The sequence below is a fragment of the Diadema antillarum genome, unplaced genomic scaffold (assembly GCF_040938485.1).
Source record: "Diadema antillarum isolate AM-2024a unplaced genomic scaffold, OU_Dant_1.0 seq00000376_RagTag, whole genome shotgun sequence".
Taxonomy (NCBI): domain Eukaryota; kingdom Metazoa; phylum Echinodermata; class Echinoidea; order Diadematoida; family Diadematidae; genus Diadema; species Diadema antillarum.
Window position 1 is genome coordinate 923,162 of NW_027271375.1, and position 21,279 is coordinate 944,440.

Consider the following 21,279-nt stretch of genomic DNA (forward strand, 5'->3'; position numbering starts at 1 on the left):
AAAAGAATGGTAGAGTGAGGTTTCTGTACGCGGACACCATGTCTCTTTTATCACCACGTAGATTCATACACTGCATGCATGCACTGACTCCCTTCAATTCACACTCCAGCTCAGCACATGTACTGAACAGACAAGCTGTTTGTCTTTGCTCTGGCTGTACCGGAAGTGACATAATCCCGAGCATGAGAATAGGCTAGTCACATCAGAGTAATAAGAGTGTCACGATTGATAGCGAAAACTGTGTCTCCCATGTCTATAGAAAAGATAGAAAAATGTCATTGGACCTGACCACATTATCTAGTCATTGTGTATCTATCAATTTATTCTCAGGCTTGTATCACAGTGAGCCTTTCCAATGCAGGGCCACAAGTGTGATCAATTACATCAGTGGCTGGACCCTTCGTATTTCGTAGACAAAAGGTCACAATGATTAGAAATTGTACTGAATTCTAGTCTGAGGGTGTAGTCACGCACCGCCATGCTTTTTGCGCAATTTTTACTCAAAACCTGTTTCAGATGACTCATCTCTTTAATACCCGATGAGGCTGTCACCAAATACAAAGCCAAATCAAATTTTGTTGACTGAACATCTTGTGACAATTCTTCATTTTTTCTTTCTCTTTGAATGCCAGAGGCATGACAGCCACTGGATATTATTAAGGCAATGCGTGGGACGATTAGGTGCCATGTGGCTAGTTCTCACTGTCAGTTGTTATCATGTCACCGTTACCACAAGGCAGAGCCAGAGTTGGCCCATGTTGTGTAACGGGGAAGCTGTTGTCGTTTGTTTTGACAGTACACGGATGCCAACTCCTATGCGCTCAGCTTCAACTTTGTCAATGGCACCACAGATGCAGGTCACGTGTACAACCTCTCGCTGCGCAGTGTGTACAAAAATCACGAAACATTCCACAAACTCCACCTTGACCAGCCCCAGAGGATTCTGACCGTCGCTGTCCAGTACAATCCAGGTGAGAGTTGCAATCACCCTGTCCATCCACCCTCTCAACAGCAAACTCTTATTGAAGTTGGCTCAGTTTGTTTTTTTTGATATTTGGAACAATTAATTTACTTCTGAATTCCATTTGATTTCAATACGAGTGTTCCAGAAATAAAAAAAAATAAAAAAATTGTGTGCCAGTTTCATAACACTTGATTCAAATGTATGTGTCGTGAAATTGTTATGAATGTTGTATGAAAACTTGAATCAATGCATTCCATGAATTATCCTACACTATGTCCTCCTGAAATGCTTGTATCATTGTGACACAAGACCATTGACCCATTAGGTACAAAAGATGCAAATGTTGTGTTTTCAAAGGACAAGTTCACCTTCGTAAACATAAGGATTGAGAGAATGCAGCAATATTAGTAGAACACATCAGTGAAAGTTTGAGGAAAATTGGACAATCGATGCAAAAGTTATGAATTTTTAAAATTTTTGTTTTGGAACCGCTGGATGAGGAGACTACTACAGCTTGTGAGTCATTTGCGTACAACAGTATAAAGAAAATGTATAAGAAAATTCAACATATTTTCACTTTTTTCGCATAATAAAAGAGCACTTGGCTTGCCTCTTTCTAAAGGCAGGGGGAATAATATTACCCATAACATTTGTCGGTAACGAGTCAGGGGAATATGTACTTTTTTCAAAAGATGGAATTTTGTGAAATTCTCTTTATATTTTCCTTATTCTATTGTTGTACAACTGTACGCATGTGACATCGTACACTGCAGTAGTCTTCTCATCCAGCGGTTACTGCACAAAAACTTCAAAAATTCATAACTTTTGAACGGATTGTCTGATTTTCCTCAAACTTTCAATGATGTGTTCTACTAATATTGCTACTTTCTCTCAAACCTTATGTTTATTAAGGTGAACTTGTCCTTTAATGAGGATGCTTCAGAGACACTGGACATCTGCTGGTATGCAGTGTGTGTTTCTGGGAACACATTCTGTAAACACGTTCAAACTTTGTTCACAAAGCTAAATGTTTTGTGCATTAATGCTAACTGTGCATAGGCAAAGAACGAATCTCTCATCTTCATGCAAATAATTATGTATTGTGGTAATTGTTTTAGCATAGTTGATCAAATGAATCTAATTTTGTAGACAATATGCAAGATGTCTGGACCTTCAGCACTGGCTACGAAAATAACACAGCGGTGTTTGCCAAGCTGGACACGGTTCACAGAGGCCAACTCATTCACAACGGATCCATTGTCGTGGCACTGTCCAACACTACCATCCTGACTACACACATAATGTGGGAGCCATCTTGGCCTGAGGATCTCAAGGTACACATGGCCATATGGCATGATATGTTTGTTAAGTTCTTATGCGCTGAGATACATGGTAGAAACACATCATTTGAAAGACTTATGGTACTGTTTATACTATCGTTATCATGCCATTTACATGTAGCAGGATGGACTTGACGTCTTCTCACACTAATATTCTAATGTTTGTTTGTTTTTTTCAGTTTGAAGCAGTATTTGTAAGAAGTAGTTATTGTAATAGTTTTTTATTTATTCATTCTTATGCTACATCATTGGACTGTTTGTTGAACAGACATTTATTACATGAGGCAAGGTATAAAGAAATAAGTGTCTTGTGAAATGTGTGAAACAGTGGTCTGCAGTACTTCTTTGCCTCGGCTGTTTAGCATTTACACCTTGTAAAGGCCAAGAATCAGTGTGCTTGTGTAATCATTGTAGACAACAAAGTAACCCTGAAGTGCTATTCGTGCTTTATGTGGAAAAGGGTCCAGAATGTGAAAGCTTTACGTCAATCAAGTGATGTTGATTTTCTGTGATTTGTGATCACACAGGCTGCTGTGCGGGATATGGTGGCACAGATGCGCAGCAACATGGACGAATCCAGGCAGTTTGTGATGGACGAGTGGGAGCCGCTCGCTGCGAGGATCATCGCCAATAGAAACCGATTTGTCGCCGCCAACGCCGACATTGTTGGCAGTGCGATGCTGCTGAAGACACAACTGGAGACTCAGTGGACCCTGAACAAGCCACTGTTGTTGGCTCAAGTAGCACGCTTCCCGGTACGCCCAATATAACTTCATCAGGCCTTGTTTTTATACAAATTGTCACAATATTACTATGAATGTGTCTTGCCAGTGCTGTATTGATCTTAGAACCACTTAATAGACCATTATGAAAAGTGTTGTCTTTCCAGATATACATTATTTCCCATGACATCTTGTGTATATGCTTGTGGCATACAGATTTGTGTGACCAGTGCAGTTTGGGTTTGGGTTAGGAAGGAATTTAGTTTCTGTGTTTGCTTTTTGTTTTAGGTCCGACATAAGTGTTTCAATGTGGAAGTTATTTTTGGGAGAAAACAGTTTTGTCATTTACTATTTCCATCTACTAACAGAATTTCAGTAAACTCCCTAATTTCCATTGGCAACTCATTCATTCCTTCATTCAAATTGTCCGTGGCATTGTTAGGTGGTCGTCATGAAAGTTTTTGAAAATTCTGAAAGCAGGCTGTGTACGTGTCTCTATTCTTTCTGTTAGATGAAATTCATCATGTTCAACATGACTCTCAACGAAGTCCTTGTCAGAGCCAGGAACGACAGAATCCACACCTTCAACTCACTCAAGGCCCAGTTTGCCGACATCGCAGAATACTTCAAGCGTCAGTGCCCCACTTCTGCCGAGGTGAGTTCACCATCACCCTGCAAAGATTGTATGATATTGCCATATCACGAAATGTGTTACAGGTGGCTCCCGTTTTAATGATGCTCTTGGAACTGATTGTTTTCTTCTGTTTTATCAAAATTTTGTTAAAGCCCAAAAGAAAAGTGTATAAAGATGTATAGATGGTAAATTTTGGAACCAGAATTCTTACTTTGTTGTAACAAGAATTTTGTAACACCTGTATTCGTTATAACTGGAGTGCAGTGTCAGCTCAAACATATCATTCAAGTGTGTAACAATATGTGATAAATCCAGTGCAATCAATCCTGTCCATTACAACTTCTGTGGAAGTACAGTATACATGTGTGCAGCCTTTATGGAAATTAAGAAAAAAAAAAAAATGATATCACAACAGTCACCTGAAACTGCCAGCTGAAATCTTCTGTTAAGTGCGAAAAGTCAAATTGCTGCTCATAACACTAAGGCCCCGTTGCATAAAACAATGGTAACTTTGCAATTTACTAAATTCATGATAACTCTGTAAGTAGTCGTAGCTACCAAAGCAAGGATAGTCTTTGGCCAATCAAAGCCAAGAAATCACTGATGGTTACCACTGGTTACCATTGAAAGTAAAGCCACCATAGATTTATGCCATGGGACCCTGAAGGGGGAGTTAGAAAAACTTTTAAGTGGAAGCATCTCCTGCCTGCTGAAAGTGGAGGACAAAAAAGTTGCCAGAATGTGGTCAGGATGAGATTTTGACTGCATCAATCTGTTTCCATGGCAATCATCTCTCTCCGCTGCATTCAGACTGTGAAGGAGGACTGGAGCGAGTTTGTGAACAACTGGAGAACAGTCGGGGCATCTGAGTCTGCTTCCGCCCTGATCCTGTCTGACACTGAAGAGAGCGACCGCGCCGAGATGGAATTCTACACGACGTTCTACCAACAAATGGCTGACAGCCTGAAACGCATGCGACCCATGAGGGAGCTCTTTGCGGAGCGCTTTGCAGCAGTTCGCCAAGCTAGAATTGCGACTGCTGAACGCATCGAAGCAGAATTCACAAGGAGAATCGGTGAGTGAAAAAATATAATGCAATGCCCAAAGGATCCAAAGCAGCGATTGAAGTTTTAATGTCCTCTTAATGTAGAATGTTCTTGTGGTACTGTTATTATGTCTATAGATACCTGTGGAGGTATGGTAGTAGCTTTCATGGCAGTTTTTAGTAGTTGGTCTTGGGGTTGAAAAATGACTGTTGTAATTATGTCATGCATTTTCATCAGATTCGCTTGGAATCAGCCATATGGGCAGGGTAAACAGAAGTACAGTGTATTTAAAATGTTCAATGGGTCTTCAGAAGAGCTGGTACACTAAGTTTTTATCAATAACTCCTTCTTTTACAGAGATGTTTGCAATTTTTGTCTGTTGAAATTATTGCAGTCACTACTGCAACAGCATATATATATGCACATCGCTGATAGGCCGATGGCAGTCCACAATGATTGCATACGCCCTATTGACCGTGATCATATAACATACGTATACCTTTCAGGGGTTTTGTCAGAGGAGCAAGACATGGCACGTGCAGTCATTGAACACATCCGGGAAGACGTGGCATCGTCAAGGAGAAACTTGAATGAGACTGTGTCGTCGTGGAAACAGAACATCCTTAGAGAACTGGAGGCCTTCCAGCGACCCGACGTCTCCCCTTTCAGCTCTATGGCAGTTGAGCTCAAGGCATCTCTGAACCGAGTAAGTGGTGGCACATGGGTTAGGGGCGGGGTGGGATGAAATACAATGTATTAAAGAACATGTAGTTCCCAGAGAAATTAATCATTTATTTGATGAAAATTGGTTTTAAGATGGCTGAGATATCCAAAAAACAGAGTGATCCTAATAAAAGGTTTGGCCCACCTTTCATTATGATCACTTTGTCTTAATTTTTTTATGGATGTCTCAGCCATTGTAAAACCGATTTTCATCAAATAAAATATGAATTCCTCTTTAAAGTGGTATGCTCTGTACTATTTCTTAAGGGGTTTCTTTGTATCTCGCAAAAAGTAAAGCCGTTGAGGATGGACAGATTTTGCTACAACACGCAATTTCCATAGACCCCGCTCGAGTATACCCGGGGTTGGCCTCAATGGGTTAAAAGCCCAATCTTTATCTTTACCAATACTTTACTATTCCTTTAACCCTATAAAGGCGGGGGGGGGGTTGTTGGGTTGAATCAACCCCCCCTTGACATTTTTCGCGACTACTCCGCCACGCCAAATTTTTTGACCGCGCCGTTCGCTGACTTTTTACTTTCAAGTCTCGCCCATCTTTTGACACCATTTTTGCGAAAATCACGCATACCGTTACGACGTTGCGCGACCTTTTATGCATGCCTGTCAGACCGAAAATGGCTCAAAAACGTGATTTTGTGTATAAAGTCTATGCAAATGGAGTTTTCTCTTCTTATTCATAAAGATATGATTATTTTCACTTTCATAGGCTGAAACCAATTAATTTTAGCATAATTATGCTTTAAATAGGTTCTGTCATAAATTTTGAGAAAAAAGAATGATAAAACAAAAGGTTGAGAAAGCAACGAAATACATAAGAAATTCATAAAACAATAAAATACATAAGAAATTGATTTTGATTCCAGATTTTTTTTTCATGTACATTGTTAGGAATGCTACAAAGAATGTTATCACCAAAAATTAGGATTCTAGGAGCTTTAATTTCTGATTTAGAGCAAAAAGTATGATTTTATGCATATATTAATATAATTAGTTATTATGATGAAAATTTCCATTTTTTTTGGTATAGTTTGGTAGATTATGCCACAGGTAATGTATGTGCCAATTTTCATGGCGATTGCATGAGCGATGGCCAAGATCTCGGCCCGGCCTGGTTAGGGTTAAGTCAGGTCCTGAAGAATTTGTATTCATTCAGACAGATAGAAATAAGCGATGTTTCTTGCATGCACAACAAAGTCAACCATTGAAGCAAAGCCATCCGATACATGCTGGTCTCTCTTCTTTCCCCAGGGGGTTGGAGAATTTCTGGTAGAGATGACAACCTTTTTGGAGTTACTGATTGCTCCTTACACAGCTGTTGTGCAAATGCCCCTCCGATCCCGCCGTGCTACCCCCGATGTGTCCAGCAACATGGACCTTGCAAGAATCCAAGCAGCCCTGGCAAACTTCAACAAGAAGTACTCCTCCATGGCTATCGTGCCTGCCCAAGAAGAAATCACTTCTCAGTCCGTGAGCAGCACTGTTGAAAATGCCATCTTCACTGATGACAGGTTCGCCAGAGGGTTGAACAAGACCTTGGACTTCCTGAAGAAGGTCTTCAATGGCACCTTTGAGTTGACCAAATTTGATCTCGAGAACGGAGAAATCATGTTCAGGTTTTTCTTGCAGGTGAGATTCTCTGGGACACGCAGCACTAGGGTGAATAGTGATTGACTGAGGTTTCCTTAAAAAAACCTTCCAAAGTCTTAATTTTGCACATGCATATGGGGGGGGGGGGGAGGGGACTCGCAAAGAATTTCTTTTAGTATGATTTAGGTTTAGTATGGAATGTCTGTAAATTTAGATATATTGTCTGATAATAAAATGGAGAGACAACTTACCTACAATGCCAACAGTTTGTTTGATATTATGATTTAATTTTTGTCCAGCAGCATGAATGATGATAGTTTCTGTACTTAAATGATTTTAAGTATCAATGTGAAGCTTCTTTGATGTTCATCGTGGTATGATACTCAGGTTTGTTGGAAGCTATCACATCGTCATTCTTGCAACTATGTGAAATAAATTGTCTGTGGCACCACCAAGTGCTTTTAAGTGTTTTGTATAGAAGCAGCATCTAGACAAAAACAAATTTACTGTAATTAAACCACCTCCTCCCTTTCTCATGCCCATTACCTTTTCTGTTTGTGTGGTTTGGCTCAGAGGAAGTGGTTTGGTGATTTTGATGTCTGCTTTACTTTAAAGTCATAATTTACCATTTGCAGATAAACAAAAACCCAGCATTAGTGCTTTAATGTCGTTTAAAATGTGAGTTAAGGATAGAAACAACCACTGTAAAAATTTGAATCTATATAATCGATGTTATGTATTGTTAAAAACACAAAATGTTAACAATACTTATAATAAGAATGCTGCCAGACTAAACCGTCTACAGTTATGGTTTATTGAGGAAAATACTTTTTTCTCCTTACATTTTAGGCTTTATCGCAAAAATTTTATATCGCAGGATGTTTCGTGATACAACAGATCTTCACATATGCATCAAATGTGATATCTTGAACATCTTTAAAAATCACAGCTCCCAAAGGTCAACTGGACCTTTAATTGTGATGATGTCTGTCAGTTTGGTTTGGTTTTCCCAAGTACTGGGCATTGCAAGTGATGAAAAACTTAAACTGTTACTCATCCTTGTCCACTCATTTTCAGTGTGTAATCAGAAACTGGTAAGACAAGACTGTGTGTCAATACGGTCTATAACGAAAAAGAATTCTTTTTTTTTTTTCTCTCTCTCTCATACCTCTGCACCAAAGGGTGCTAGAGACATGATTTTGGTGTTCGTAGGATGTAATAAGATTAATCAATATCAATATTGTATCAAGCTAATCAATGTATGAGAGTCAAAAGATTTTGTTCTCCATGTCATCATTATTGATGAGTAACTGTGCCATGTGTTTTTTTGTTTGTTTTTGTTTTTTGTTTTTGCCTAAAGGATTGGAAGAACATGACTGCAGTGAGGAACCTGACTGCACCCTTCTTGGATGCCCTCCCAAGGAACCTGTCTAACTTCAATGTTTCTGCCCTCAAGAAGCTTGCCTCCGAGTTGAACGTGCGGAGTCTCCTCAGCAAGTATCAGGAACGCTTCCAGGAGCAGTTCAGCAGCAACAGCACATACTTCCGCGAGATCATGGAGCGCCTTCAGACGAGGGCCCGCGAGACGATCGAGACCCGCGTCAGGCCCCTCCTGGAGCGGTTCGAGGACCGTGCCCTCCCGCGCTCCAGGCCGTTCTTCCCAAGCTACCGCATGGAGGAAGTCACGGAGCAGCAACGCTCCTTCATGGAGGAGCTCGGCAGGCAGATGGACGTGAGCAGCATCGAGAGGATGTACGGCAGAATGAAGCAGGCGGTGTGTGGGGCCTACAACCAGATTAGCAGCACCATTTCCAAGGCTACATGCCCTAGGAAGCTCATTCCACCATTCAAAGGTAAAATGAGAAGCACATCCCAGGGCCCCGTTTCATAAAACGTGTTATCAATGACAAGTTGTCACAGTTGTTATAAGGTAGGTACTGAAATGCTTGCATCTGATTGGTTAAGAGCGAATTTGTCACAGAAATGTTGCAGTTGTCACTTATAAGAAGTTTTATGAAATGGGCCCCAGGACTGCATAATGAGTTTTTCAGCAAACACGCTTGTCTTTACTTCAAAAGAAAGTGATGCTCTATTGCTTCAGAAAATAAGTATGGATTGGACAGAATTGAATGCTTCTGTAATAATGCATGCAATTGAAGGGGAGAGAGGGTTTAATGATTAGTTTAGTTCTTTTGAAAAACAAGCATCCTTGTGCCTCCACCGTGAAGGGGGCTGGAGACATATGGATGTCATGACTTGTGGTTATTCGAGAATCTGAGAGCAGGCCAAAATCATATAACATGATGTTTATGATATAATGCTTGTTAGCATCTGGCCCCGTTTCATAAAGAGTTAATATGATAGCAACTCTTGCTGGAATGGCAATTGTCATGACAATGACAAGAATCCAGCTTCCTGATTGGCTGTTGCTATTGGAAGTTGCCATTCCAGCAAGAGTTGCCATCCTAACATCTTTTATGAAATGGGGCCCTGATGTACCAACTTAATTGTCATTTGTTTAATCTTCTGTTGTCGTTGTTGTTGTTTTTTTCAGCAAATGCCCTTGTGATTGGCGCACAGCACTACATGACCTTTGACCAGCAGTTCTACGACTTCTCTGGCAAGTGCGGCTACCTCCTGGCAAAGGACTTCGTGCACGAGAACGACTTCTCTGCAATCGTTGACTACGACCGCGAGGCTGAGATCCCCATCAGGAACATGATGTTCATGATCAACTCAACGACCTTCAGCATCAAATCAGATGGCAGCGTGAGTGAAGGGGAAATAATTTTGTGTGATGCCAATGTGCTAATGGGCGATTCCAGACCAGTTTGAAGTTAGTCTGAAAAGAAATCTTATAAACACAAGAGAGAAAACTTGATCAAAATTGGATGAATATTAGGAAAGTTATAACATTAAGTATTACTGATTTTTGCAATGCAGTTTTCAAACAGCTGATAGGAATATGCAAGTAAGTCCAAAGCTGATGATGTCATCACCTCATAGTTTCCTTTGATCATATACAAAAAGCCGACGAAAATAAAATTTTTCTGCAATAAAAGTGTACATTGTAGTGTTATTCCTGGCTGAATAACTTTAAAATAATAACAGTCAGATATATTAGGATTTGAACCCGAGGCACAATTTCTTCTGAGCAAAGAAAACAGAAATTTTCAAGATTTTACGTATGAACTTTAACCCGTTGAGGACGAGTCCCGAGTATACTCAGGCAGGTGTCTATGGGAAATGTGTGTTGTAGCAAAATCAGTCTGTCCTCGACGAGTTAAGGCAAGTCAGTCTTATCAGACTAAGTTTTAATGGTCCAGAAGTTTCCCTTACTCAGTTGCTATCTCTTTAACCTTCAGTAAGAAAAAACAAACAAACAAACCGACAACAAACAAAAAACAAACAAAGAAACAAACATTAAAAAAAGATTGCCTTTGGCTCCCAAGATGTTTGACATCCATCATATGAACGAAAGTCGAAGACGTGTCATTGCATGATTTCTGGGTCCTTGTCTGACTGGAGACGATTTTGTATCTTTCCCCGCAGGTCCTCGTCGATCGCCAGCCTCGCGAGCTCCCGTTCCAGGTGGACGACACCGTGGTGCTTCGCCTCGGAGATGCCGTCTTCCTGAAGAACGCCCACGGCGTCACCATCGGCTGCAAGCTGCAACACGACGTCTGCTTCATGGTCCTCAAGGGCAGGTACTTCGCCAGGACCGCTGGTCTCCTCGGCAACTTCAACTACGAACAGTACGATGATTTGAAGACCCCAGGTACGTGACAAGATGTGAAGTTGTGACAAGCTATGACTGCTTCATGTAGTTTACTTATGTTGCTCTAATGTCATGATATCAGTGAGATAAATGCAAATTAGATATGAGTTCAATAGAATTTTAATGTTCAGATAATATATAGATAGTTTGACATGTATGATTATATGCATTTCGATGTTTCAGATAATGTGTACACATAAAATTCAGTGCATATGTTGCTGAGTTGTGGTTTCAAATATCTCAATTGTTGGAAATTGATGTTAAAGGGAGATATCAAATATGTGTTTTGATGCAGACAACGAGGTGCAAACCAACATCACAGCCTTTGCGGATTCATGGAAGGTGGGCAAGAACTGTCTGGATGAGGTGTCCTCCGACATCAACAGGGTCATCCCACAGATGGAGAGTGCCGTGGACTTTGACCCCCTGAACCCAGACAACCAGGAATGCGCCAACATGTTCTTGGACAACTGCTCTCCTGTTGCCCGCTGTCACAGCACTGTAAGAATTCAGAATGTCCCAGATCTACTCATTTTATTTAGAGTGTTTTAAACTGGCTCTCAGGTAATGAAACAGTTACGAGTAATAGATGTAGATAGAGAAGGAGATAGTTGTAAAGCAGGTCAATTATTCATCCAAGTGTCAGAAAACTTTGCCTGTAAACCTTTCAGGACATTAGTGCAATAACAAATCAATAGATTCCTCCATTTGGTTAAATGAATTACTGTATAAGTGGATATTTTTGCCTGATTAATTTTTAGCGCTCGGCCAGGCAAAAAGAGTTTTGTGTGTTTTTTATTCTGCGGAATCAAGACAGAAACTACTGGAACATTTTTCAAGCAAAAATATTCACTACTTTTATTTTCGTGCTAGTTTCTGGTTGCGCAAAATGCGTGAAAAATTTCAACACCGCAAAAATTTCCACTTTTTCAGTAGTCAACTTTGGTGAAGAGACTGCTCATAGAAATGTCTGAAGGTCAGAAAAACACTAGCAATCTGTGATCGTGAAGAATAATGTGAGACTGAATGAAAAACAACAACAACAACCATAAAACCATCCCTGTGTTTTATCACTGATGTGCTCCAGGTGGATCCAGATGCGTTCTACAGGATGTGCGTGACGGACACCGTCAACGCAGCAGAGGAGGACCGCCATGCCAAGCTGTGTAGCCTTGTCTCCGCCTACAAGACTCAGTGCTGGATGTCTGGCTCTCCAATCAAGATGCCGGACACATGCAGTAAGCGTTGTATTGAAACCCCCCCCTTCTCCCCACCCCTCCCCCCTTCCCCCCAGCTGGCAGCGAGAACTCGAGACGTGCCATGTTTTTGTTCTTTTATTTGTTTTCTGTTGATGTGTGTGACAAGATCTATGAAGACATAATTTACCAAGTACAATGTATGATACTGACATACCTCGTTTACAATTCCTCTTCATGTTTTTATTTTGAATTCATGTAATGTCTCTATCTCTCTCTTTAAAGAACATAAATTGTTTTTGGATCTTAACCAAATACAATAATTTATTCTGTTAGTTTGGTGTGTCGATCACTATAATTACATCATGTTAATGTTCTCCTGGATGTGTGTGCAATAATTATATCACAATGCAAGCATGGGGAATATATCAATCTCTGAATACTGACATTGTTACTTCTCTAGTCACGTGCGAGCTTGGGGATCAGACGTTTGATGCCAGCTCACCCCAGAAGATCGAGGGCGAGGCTGTGCCCCGCAAGGCCGACTTTGTCATCGTGGTCGAGGAGAAGCAGTGCGTCCAGTCCCTGGCCGAAAACTTAGACAACATCGTAGAGAGGCTTGCCGGAAAACTGAAGGAAGATGGTGAGGATCTCACAAGATTTTTGTGATTTAAGCGAATCCGATTGTAAAGAAATCCTTAGGACTGGTGGTTTTCTGTCATTATAATCAGAGTTTTAATGCAGCCGCACAGTAAAGTCCTTAAAGAAGTATTGATGATAATTTTGTTGCAACCTGAATTTTTACTTCACTGTAATGAGACTGCTGGCTGATCTGGAGATCTTGATAATCTCTTCATACTTGATTTCAGTACATGCATTGATGTGTTTTTATTGTGCCTCCTCCCTGAAGGGTGAACAAGACATTATTGCTTTGTGTATCACAAATAAAGGTTTAGCGAATGTATGAGAATTATATCGCTGCTTCAAGTGCAAATCCAGAGATTTCATGTTTGTGGATAGATTTGAAATCTGACATCAAAGACAAGGTATGGCGCTGACATATCTTTCTTTTACTTTTGAATGATATGACTTTGTTACTTTGGTATTTGTATAAAGTAAAACTTACTTACATCATCACCACTGCACTGTGTTATGAGGGACATAGGCTGTAAATGTTGTCATTTGTCATCACTGTTTTGTTCTGTTGTGTTTCCTTGGTGTCTCTCTCTAGGTTTCGAGGATGTCAGGTTTGGTCTTGCTGCATTTGGTGGCGCCGGTATCCACGAGTACCCCCATCCGCACACCATCAACCATCAAATCTTCAACCCCATGGCCAACGAATTTGTGCTCGGACGCGACTCGCTCGTGTTCAGCGAGGAGAGCGACAACAACGACACATTTGCTGCCATCAGCTTGGCCGCCAACTACCCATTCCGTGCCGGAGCCTCCAAGAACATCATCCTCCTGGGCTGCTCCGAGTGCAGGAAGGAGGACACTGAGGTACAATTTTAGAATGGATGCTTTGATGTTTGACAGTTTGCATACAATCTTCCCAACACCTCGCTAAAAAAGGGATTATGGTATCCTCCTCATCACCATTGGGATGTTTAAGTCATCGTTACAGCATGGCTCGACACTAACTTTTTTGTTTGGTGGCCTGATGGGGCCACCAAAATCCTAAATTTCAAATTTTTGGTGGCCCGAGAGAAAAATTTGGTGTCCCGAAAAAAAACAACAAGAAAAAACATTAAAAGTCCTTTTTTTTTAAATGAGTCAAATACTTAAGATTTATGACAGTAAGAATTGGAAGTTGGACATATCTACTCATAAATAAACTCCAACAAACTTGCAACACTCACTCTCAGGCATTCATTCAGTCCTTTTCATCCATCCTTTGAACAAATTTAACTGCTAATTTCCGGCGCAAAAAGTTACGAATTTATTGACATACTTTTCAAAAAATTTTGGTGGCCCGAGGCGGGCCACCAAATTTGCCCTTTTTTAAAATTTGGTGGCCCGACTTGCATTTTGGGTGGCCCCGGGCCACCGTTAGTGTCGAGCCTTGATTACAGTGAGATCCTTGACAGTTGGCCCAGAATCTTCTCAACACCTGGTTAAGAGAGGGATTATGGTATCCTCTTAAACATCATTAGGATGTTATTAGGATGTTATGACATTGTGATTGTAAGATCCCAAAATAAATGTATCTTTACATGTAACACTATTAAATGCAATGGCATTGGGGGATTACAAAAGCACCAATGACATGGCATGGCATGACCAGTTACAGCCTAGCCTACAGCTGAAGCACTGTTTCTCCTTATTTTATAAACTAACCTATCCATTTAACACTTGCCATTGTAATGTCCGTCAGAATTTTAAATGAATAGGTATAAGTAAAGCTCACTTGTAGACAAAATGTTTGATACCGAACATACATTTTAGGTTAAACACATGTATGTGTACCTGGAAAACATAAGTGATTGTTATGATTCGTCATACTTACTGCACATTTGCAACAGCTGCAATGTATCTGAGTTGGATATAAAGAAGTGATGAGGTCATCGTGTGGTGTGTTTAGCGAAGACTTTCATCAGGCTTACTCTAGTCCTTACATTGTTCTCAATCCCAACCCTCCCCTCGGAGGGGTAGAGACGGAGACAAGTGGAAGCACTCTGGCACAGTGGATAAGACTCCTGACTCCAAAATAGAAAGACATAGGTTCAATCCCTGCCCAATGCTTACGTCCTTGGACAAGATGTTTTTACCCTGTAGGGGTAATTACCCCTGGCTAAATACTGGTTTGATAGTGATAAGGTTATATGTAAAGGTTAGGGTTAGGTTTAGGGTCAGAGTTTTGGTTAGGATTAGGTTCAGGAGTACAATTAGGGTTAGGGCCAGGGGAAGGGCCTGGGGTAGCTGTCCGGGGGTAAATGTCCTAGACCCGTTATGACCCACCATGTCCCTCTTGACCCAGATGTAGAAATGGGTACCTGGTAATAGTAGTGTAATGATAATGGCAGGGCCCTCTGGTAGAGCAGAGGCAATACTGAAGAGGCTATCCTGGATAAACAAGACCTTATTATCACTATTCCCTTCTTTCCCCTGATGTAGATGGAGTTCAGCGACCTGTCTGTCGCCCTCAATAGGCAAGGCATCTCCTTCTTCATGCTCACTGACCATCAGTTCACCATCCGCAAGGATTTGTTCAAGTCCAAGTCCAAGTCCGAGCGTGTATACGGTATGTTGCCTTTTATTCAGCCACCTGGACTTTGACCATTTGGGGCTGTGTATTGTTTTGTTAGAGAAACTGGGATTATAGCTAAATATAATCGTAAGCACTTTCATTAAAAAAAAAAGATGTTAATACATGTACATTGATGGACAAATAGATAGATGGCTATGATGGAGAGGAGAGGGAGAGAGAGAGAGAGAGAGAGGGAGAGAGAGAATGAGAGTAAATACTTTTTTTATTATCATTGTAGAATATTTCAGTCCTCATGCAATTAAACATACATTTATCTTGTTGAAACTGTCACCGATGTTGCAAGTGTATGACTGTGACGACAAGATTTTGTAAATCAAACGTGTACTGAACTTTATAGGGGCCATGACTGTATGAAACCTTGATTTAGTTTTTTTTAAACATGCTGTCAATAATTTATATGAAAAGGAACAAAAATTGAGCGCTTTGTTTTGCTTTGTTTTGCTTTGTGTGTGTGTGTGTGTGTGTGTGTGTGTGTGTGTGTTTTTCAGTAAAAGACACAACAGTACTAGAATTCTGTGTCTTGATCTTACAGGTATGGATGATACTGCTGTCTACACCAGCAAGATGACCAGCCAAGACGTCTTGAAGGGTGACCGCACCCTCCGTGAGTTCATCCGAGAGCCAACCAACCTCTGCTCTCTTCTGGCCCAGGAGACCAATGGTGCCATCTTCGACAGCAGCATGATGGACAACAAGGGCTTCGTCGACATCTTCGTCAAGCGCATCGCCAAGGAGAGCGAGCCCAAGCCCTGCCAGGTCTGCCGCTGCGTCGAGGACAAGATGGTCGGAGTGGGGCGGTCTGTGTGTGAAGTGTGCACCGATCCCGCCAACCCCTTTCAGCACGTGAGTTTCAACCGCCTGTGTGTTTTCCATGCCGATTTGCCCCCAAAACTCCATAATACACACTGTCCAAATGCCTTTCATAGAAAGGGGTATTGACTGCGAAGTCTAAACCCTTAGCCTTTCTGGAGTCAGGTCAAAAAAAATCAAAATTAATAAATAATAAATCTAGAGTCACTTGGCAATGTGGTAAGTGGTACACATATATGTGTTATGTTTATTTTTGTTTGTTGTTGTTGTTGTTTTTCAGTAGGACATAGAAAGATATGCTTTTTGATTAACTGTTCTTGTTTAATGCATCTCATTATGCATCCACCATAGACTTTCTAAAAGGAATACAACAAACAAGTGCTTTCCTACATTTACCATGATCTCGTGGTCCTATAGATGCTCATTTTGCCCACACCACAAATGACTTTTCAACCATGCATCCTATCATTCTCTGTTGTGTCGACAGGCTATACGGGGCAGCATCCGCGACTTTGAACTGAGGTACGACCTTCCACACATGAGATTCAGTGACCAAATCGAAGACGAGGAGTAGATAAAAAGTCCACCATGTATTTAATGACTGTGACAGATAGTAGGTAGGATAACTAATCCCTTGACCTCTTTGTAGGCAGCATCTAGGATGGAGTTTCCAAACATATTGTATAGAATGACCACAGGATGAAGTACTAATGTTCTCAACCAAATCAAAGTACAAGGATATGTTTGACATCGTAGCTAGATATGATAGTCTGTTGTTGAGTTTTCTGCAGTAATTCAGCAAAGAAATTTATTCTTTGCTTCTTCTTCTTCTTTTTCTTTTTTCGTTCTTTTGAATGTACATGGGAAGGAAAGCAATAGTCAAGCAAATTGGAATTTGTCATGCCAATTATGTCTTTTAAGTTTCATGGTTGCGCCATGTTGGTGGGTAGAAAGTTAAATGCTAGAATGCGATGCTCAATGCAAGAAAGACACCAGTACGAAGAGGCTCTTGGCTATCTTCTTTGAAACTGAGCAATTGTTGTATGTATTGTTTGTGTTGTAAATGTCTGTACAATACAGGGCTAGGGGATATAGCACAGAGGATGAAGATAGTAGACTATATATTAGCTTTGATGTGCGTCAGATCTATGCATGCACCCCTTTGCGCACAGTGATAAAGACAGTGCCAATGTCAAAGACTTTGTGTGTTCATATGCTTGTATATGCCAAGCTCAGCTTTTGACGTATGGTTGGGGCCCAGTTTTTACGCAGTAACTTCACGATGATGTAGGCAGGACTCTACGTGCTCTTTGTGAGATTAATAGTTAAAACTGGACCATGAATGATGGGTTTATTTTTTTTTTCATCTTAATGCCACCAATTCCTGTGTTATGTCAGTAATGTTATGAAGAGCTTTACCTCATACATAGATTTAAGATAAACTATGCAATATAGCACAGTTATGTAAAGCTTGTTGATACAAACAGTCTATGAAGATTATGCTGCATTGGATTTCCACGTAACACATTTCTATTACTGAGAGTGAAAACAAAACTTCATTACTTAACAACTTGAGCAGTGGATGTCAAGGGTTAGTTTAACATCATTGTCCGCAGACACCGTCATTTCAAAACATAAATGCTGATAAGAATTGTGATTCAATGTCCATGTAATTTTTCAGAATCCCAACTGCTAAATCATTCGTTGATCCTTCGGAAAACTACCAAGTGTGTAGGAATTCTATTTTCTTACCAGAATGTTTCTTTTTATGATATGCTGTGTGTTTGTATGTGTAATTATGTGAATGACGATTTTGAAAATGTATAGTTGTTCTTAAAGCATTAAAAGTGACTTTATTCAGAGATTAATTTGCGTCATCATGATCGTCCAAATCTCTTGCGCATATTTTCTTTTGCTGTGTGTGGAAACTAAAATATTAAGGACAAAGATAAACAAGAAACGTTGTTGGTGTAGACACTTTGAGAGAGATTAGGGTTAGGTGGCATTTCATCACCCGTTTTGGTCAGAGATTTTCATTAACAAATTTACTTTATTGTCCAAGCAAATGCAAGGATTTCAGAAGCTTAAAACATTTATCTGTAACTGACAAGTTTCATGAAACGATGCCTTGATTCCTCCCGTTGTGTACATACATGAATAACAGTTCAAACCAACTTAACATGGTGTCAAAACCTAATACATCTGTACCCCAATTCTACAGAGATTTTCTCTCATTGGTCACTCATCGGAAGCAAAGTTCATTGCTTCTGGCCACCCACAGAAGTGTATTGAATCGCAGTTCGATGAATTCGACTTATGTTAGTTGACTATCAGGTCAGTGTCAGACATGACGTGTGAAGATCAAATGAGACAAGATCGTCCAAAGACGAGATCACGCACAACATGTCTGACACTCACCTGATAGTCAATGAACGAAGTGGGATTCATCAGACTGCGATCCGGGTGACCCGGAGCAGCAAAATTTGCTTCCGATGAGTGACTGATGAGAAAAAAAGTCTCTGTAGAATGGGGTACATGTATTACCCTCAATAGCCAGAGATCAGAGGGCTCCCCCCACTCCTCTCGACATTTTTTTTTGTTGCTATAATTTCTCAATGCAATAAGATCTCTCACTGACATTTCATCTACACTGTTTTTTATTTCACATTCTCCACATATCTGAGAACTTGGGATTCGGTTTGGGATAGAAAGAGTAAAACATTGATGATCAAGGTTCACAGAAAACAAATGAAAAAAAAAAACCACCAATGGTTTGCCTTTAAAATTAGGCTCTTACTCCGGGAAATTTGGTTTGAAAGTAGCCCAGACTGAGACTACATGTATATGGTATAGACTAGCATTTTTCTTTTCTCTTGTAGAAAAGATGTGGTTACGAGGGTTTTACTTTCATATTGCAGTCACTCTTTACATTTTGTGTTTTTTTCATATCGGGCACTTCGTGCTGTACAGTACTACAACAAAATGCCTTGACGCCCATGGCTTGTCTGTGTCCCACTTCCCTTGTTCATTTTCACTTTGGTAAAGGTTCCAATCTCCTATCACCCATCAACATCAAATTTTGTTGTCTTGGCCTCACTTTACTGGGCAACACAGAATTTGCTTATTTTCAATACTTGAGGAAGATTACGTGGGGCTGGATAAATCTATCTGATCTGCACAAGATCAGAACAACATTGCAAATATTTTATTCAGAAACTTTATCTTATTATTTGTCTCAATTAAAGGAGTAGTTACAGATTAAGCATTCAAGGGGCTTTTGATGATTTCTTAAGTGAAATAATGTTGCAACACCATAACAGAGGTGATATGAAAGAGAAGTGTTTATTCCACCTTATCTAATGCAGTCTTGTGTATGTACCAGCAATGGATGATTCAAAAAGTGTGATGAAACGATCTAAAGCCACAAATATGACTTTACCGTTGAATTACCTAGGGTTCATCATGAAATTGTTTTCTAATGATGAACTATACTTCATCTTGGTGCTGATTGGCAAGCGCAGAAGTAAACAAGTGGCCCCTACTCGGATGACATGCTAAAACTGCATGATTACGTCAGAAATTCTGCGGTTGTTATATATCAAGTGTGAAGGGTCTCTGCATGACGTCAGCAGCCACACGCTTGCACACACTCTTGATTATAATGTGCCATCATATAGTGGCCTCTAACAACCAAGGTTGTGTAATGTTAAGTGACCAAATAGATTTTATTTCAAAGAGATATAGACAAATACATGTACCTTATTGGTCACAGTCATACCTGGGATATCTCATTTTCATGGAATACCACTGGATATTGCTCTTGATACAGCCAGAGAATGCACTTCTGATATATAACTTTAATTCAAAACCTTAATACAATGTACCTATTCTGGTTGCCTGTTGAATAGAATCAAGAGATACATGTAGGAAGAACGGATTGATTGTTGAGGAACAAAATTCAACAAGGTTTCAGTCCCCTTATGTAGTGTGAAAGTATGAGGGAGAAGCCAGCTCTTGAGATAAATAGACTGACCAAGTGCATTATATAAATTATATATATATGTATATATATGTGTATATAATGTATATAAGGTATATATATGTATATACATGTATATAAATATATATATATATATATATATATATATATATATATATATATATATATATATGTAAATAACAGCAATAGTTTCTGCTCGGAGTCCTAAGAAAGTATAGATTCACAACAGTAGGTCAATATAAACTCCGTTGGAGACGTCAAATTTACGTCTCCAACGGAGTTTATATTGACGTACTGTTGTGAATCTATATATATATATATATATATATATATATATATCGGGTGTCCCAAAAAAAGCGGAACGGTGGATTTTCAGTACCTTGCATTCTAAAAGTGATATATTTTTGACATCATTAGAAAGAGCATCCTCCGCAGAAGACCATGATACCAAAATCATTAAATTTTGTTCAGTACTTTTTATTCTACGCCAATTTCTGTAAATGCAGTCATTTTCAATTTTTTGGGACTTATGAGATAATAATTTGGTTCCGACACGCGTTCCATACGGTGAACTGTGTAAGCTCGTTGATCCATGTCAACAAAAGATAACGCTTTCATATTAGGAGCGCACACACAGACACACTCACACACACACACACACACACTGTTTTTTCCTGGCCCGTGCCCAATGTGAAAGCTGTATCTTTTGAGTACCTTGCATTCTAATATATATATATATATATATATATATATATATATATATATATATATATATATATATGTATATATATATATATATATATGTATATATATATATATATATATATATATATATATATATATATATAAATAATGTATATAACAGGTGTTAAAGGCCCCTAGAAAAGAGACCCCCAAAACTTTTTTTGAAAGTTTTGGATAATATGCATTGACAGAAATAGGGATACTTGCCCTCACCAAAACAACTCATCCGTCCCTGGAATCAGGGTAGTTTACCCAGTCACTTCAAATTCTAAGAAAAATGACTTGATTCCGGAAGGACTGGACTTCCTGAATGATGCGGGATGACTCATTTTCCAGAAAACTTATTTGTTTGTTACTTTTTGTTTTAATTGTGATTCTCAGAAATCTTTCTTTCCTTTTGTTTTAATAAAAACCGCAATGTTACACGAGTAAGTTGTCCACGAGTT

The 21,279-nt window shown here is 39.8% G+C and overlaps 1 protein-coding gene across 1 annotated transcript in view; it reads left to right on the forward strand.

Moving 5' to 3' along the window:
- The window catches only part of LOC139731513 (apolipophorins-like), a 52,284-nt gene extending 34,321 nt beyond the window's left edge, over positions 1–17,963 (forward strand). Inside the window, exons 33-49 of the mRNA XM_071642397.1 lie at positions 797–971; positions 2,114–2,298; positions 2,832–3,059; positions 3,538–3,681; positions 4,471–4,735; positions 5,213–5,412; positions 6,699–7,076; positions 8,398–8,890; positions 9,592–9,806; positions 10,590–10,815; positions 11,111–11,316; positions 11,903–12,053; positions 12,475–12,654; positions 13,243–13,511; positions 15,126–15,252; positions 15,812–16,122; positions 16,577–17,963. Of these exons, the coding sequence (XP_071498498.1) occupies positions 797–971; positions 2,114–2,298; positions 2,832–3,059; positions 3,538–3,681; positions 4,471–4,735; positions 5,213–5,412; positions 6,699–7,076; positions 8,398–8,890; positions 9,592–9,806; positions 10,590–10,815; positions 11,111–11,316; positions 11,903–12,053; positions 12,475–12,654; positions 13,243–13,511; positions 15,126–15,252; positions 15,812–16,122; positions 16,577–16,663 (3,840 nt within the window). The 3' untranslated portion in view covers positions 16,664–17,963. The remainder of the gene's footprint in view (positions 1–796; positions 972–2,113; positions 2,299–2,831; positions 3,060–3,537; positions 3,682–4,470; positions 4,736–5,212; positions 5,413–6,698; positions 7,077–8,397; positions 8,891–9,591; positions 9,807–10,589; positions 10,816–11,110; positions 11,317–11,902; positions 12,054–12,474; positions 12,655–13,242; positions 13,512–15,125; positions 15,253–15,811; positions 16,123–16,576) is intronic.
- Positions 17,964–21,279: the final 3,316 nt, after the last annotated feature.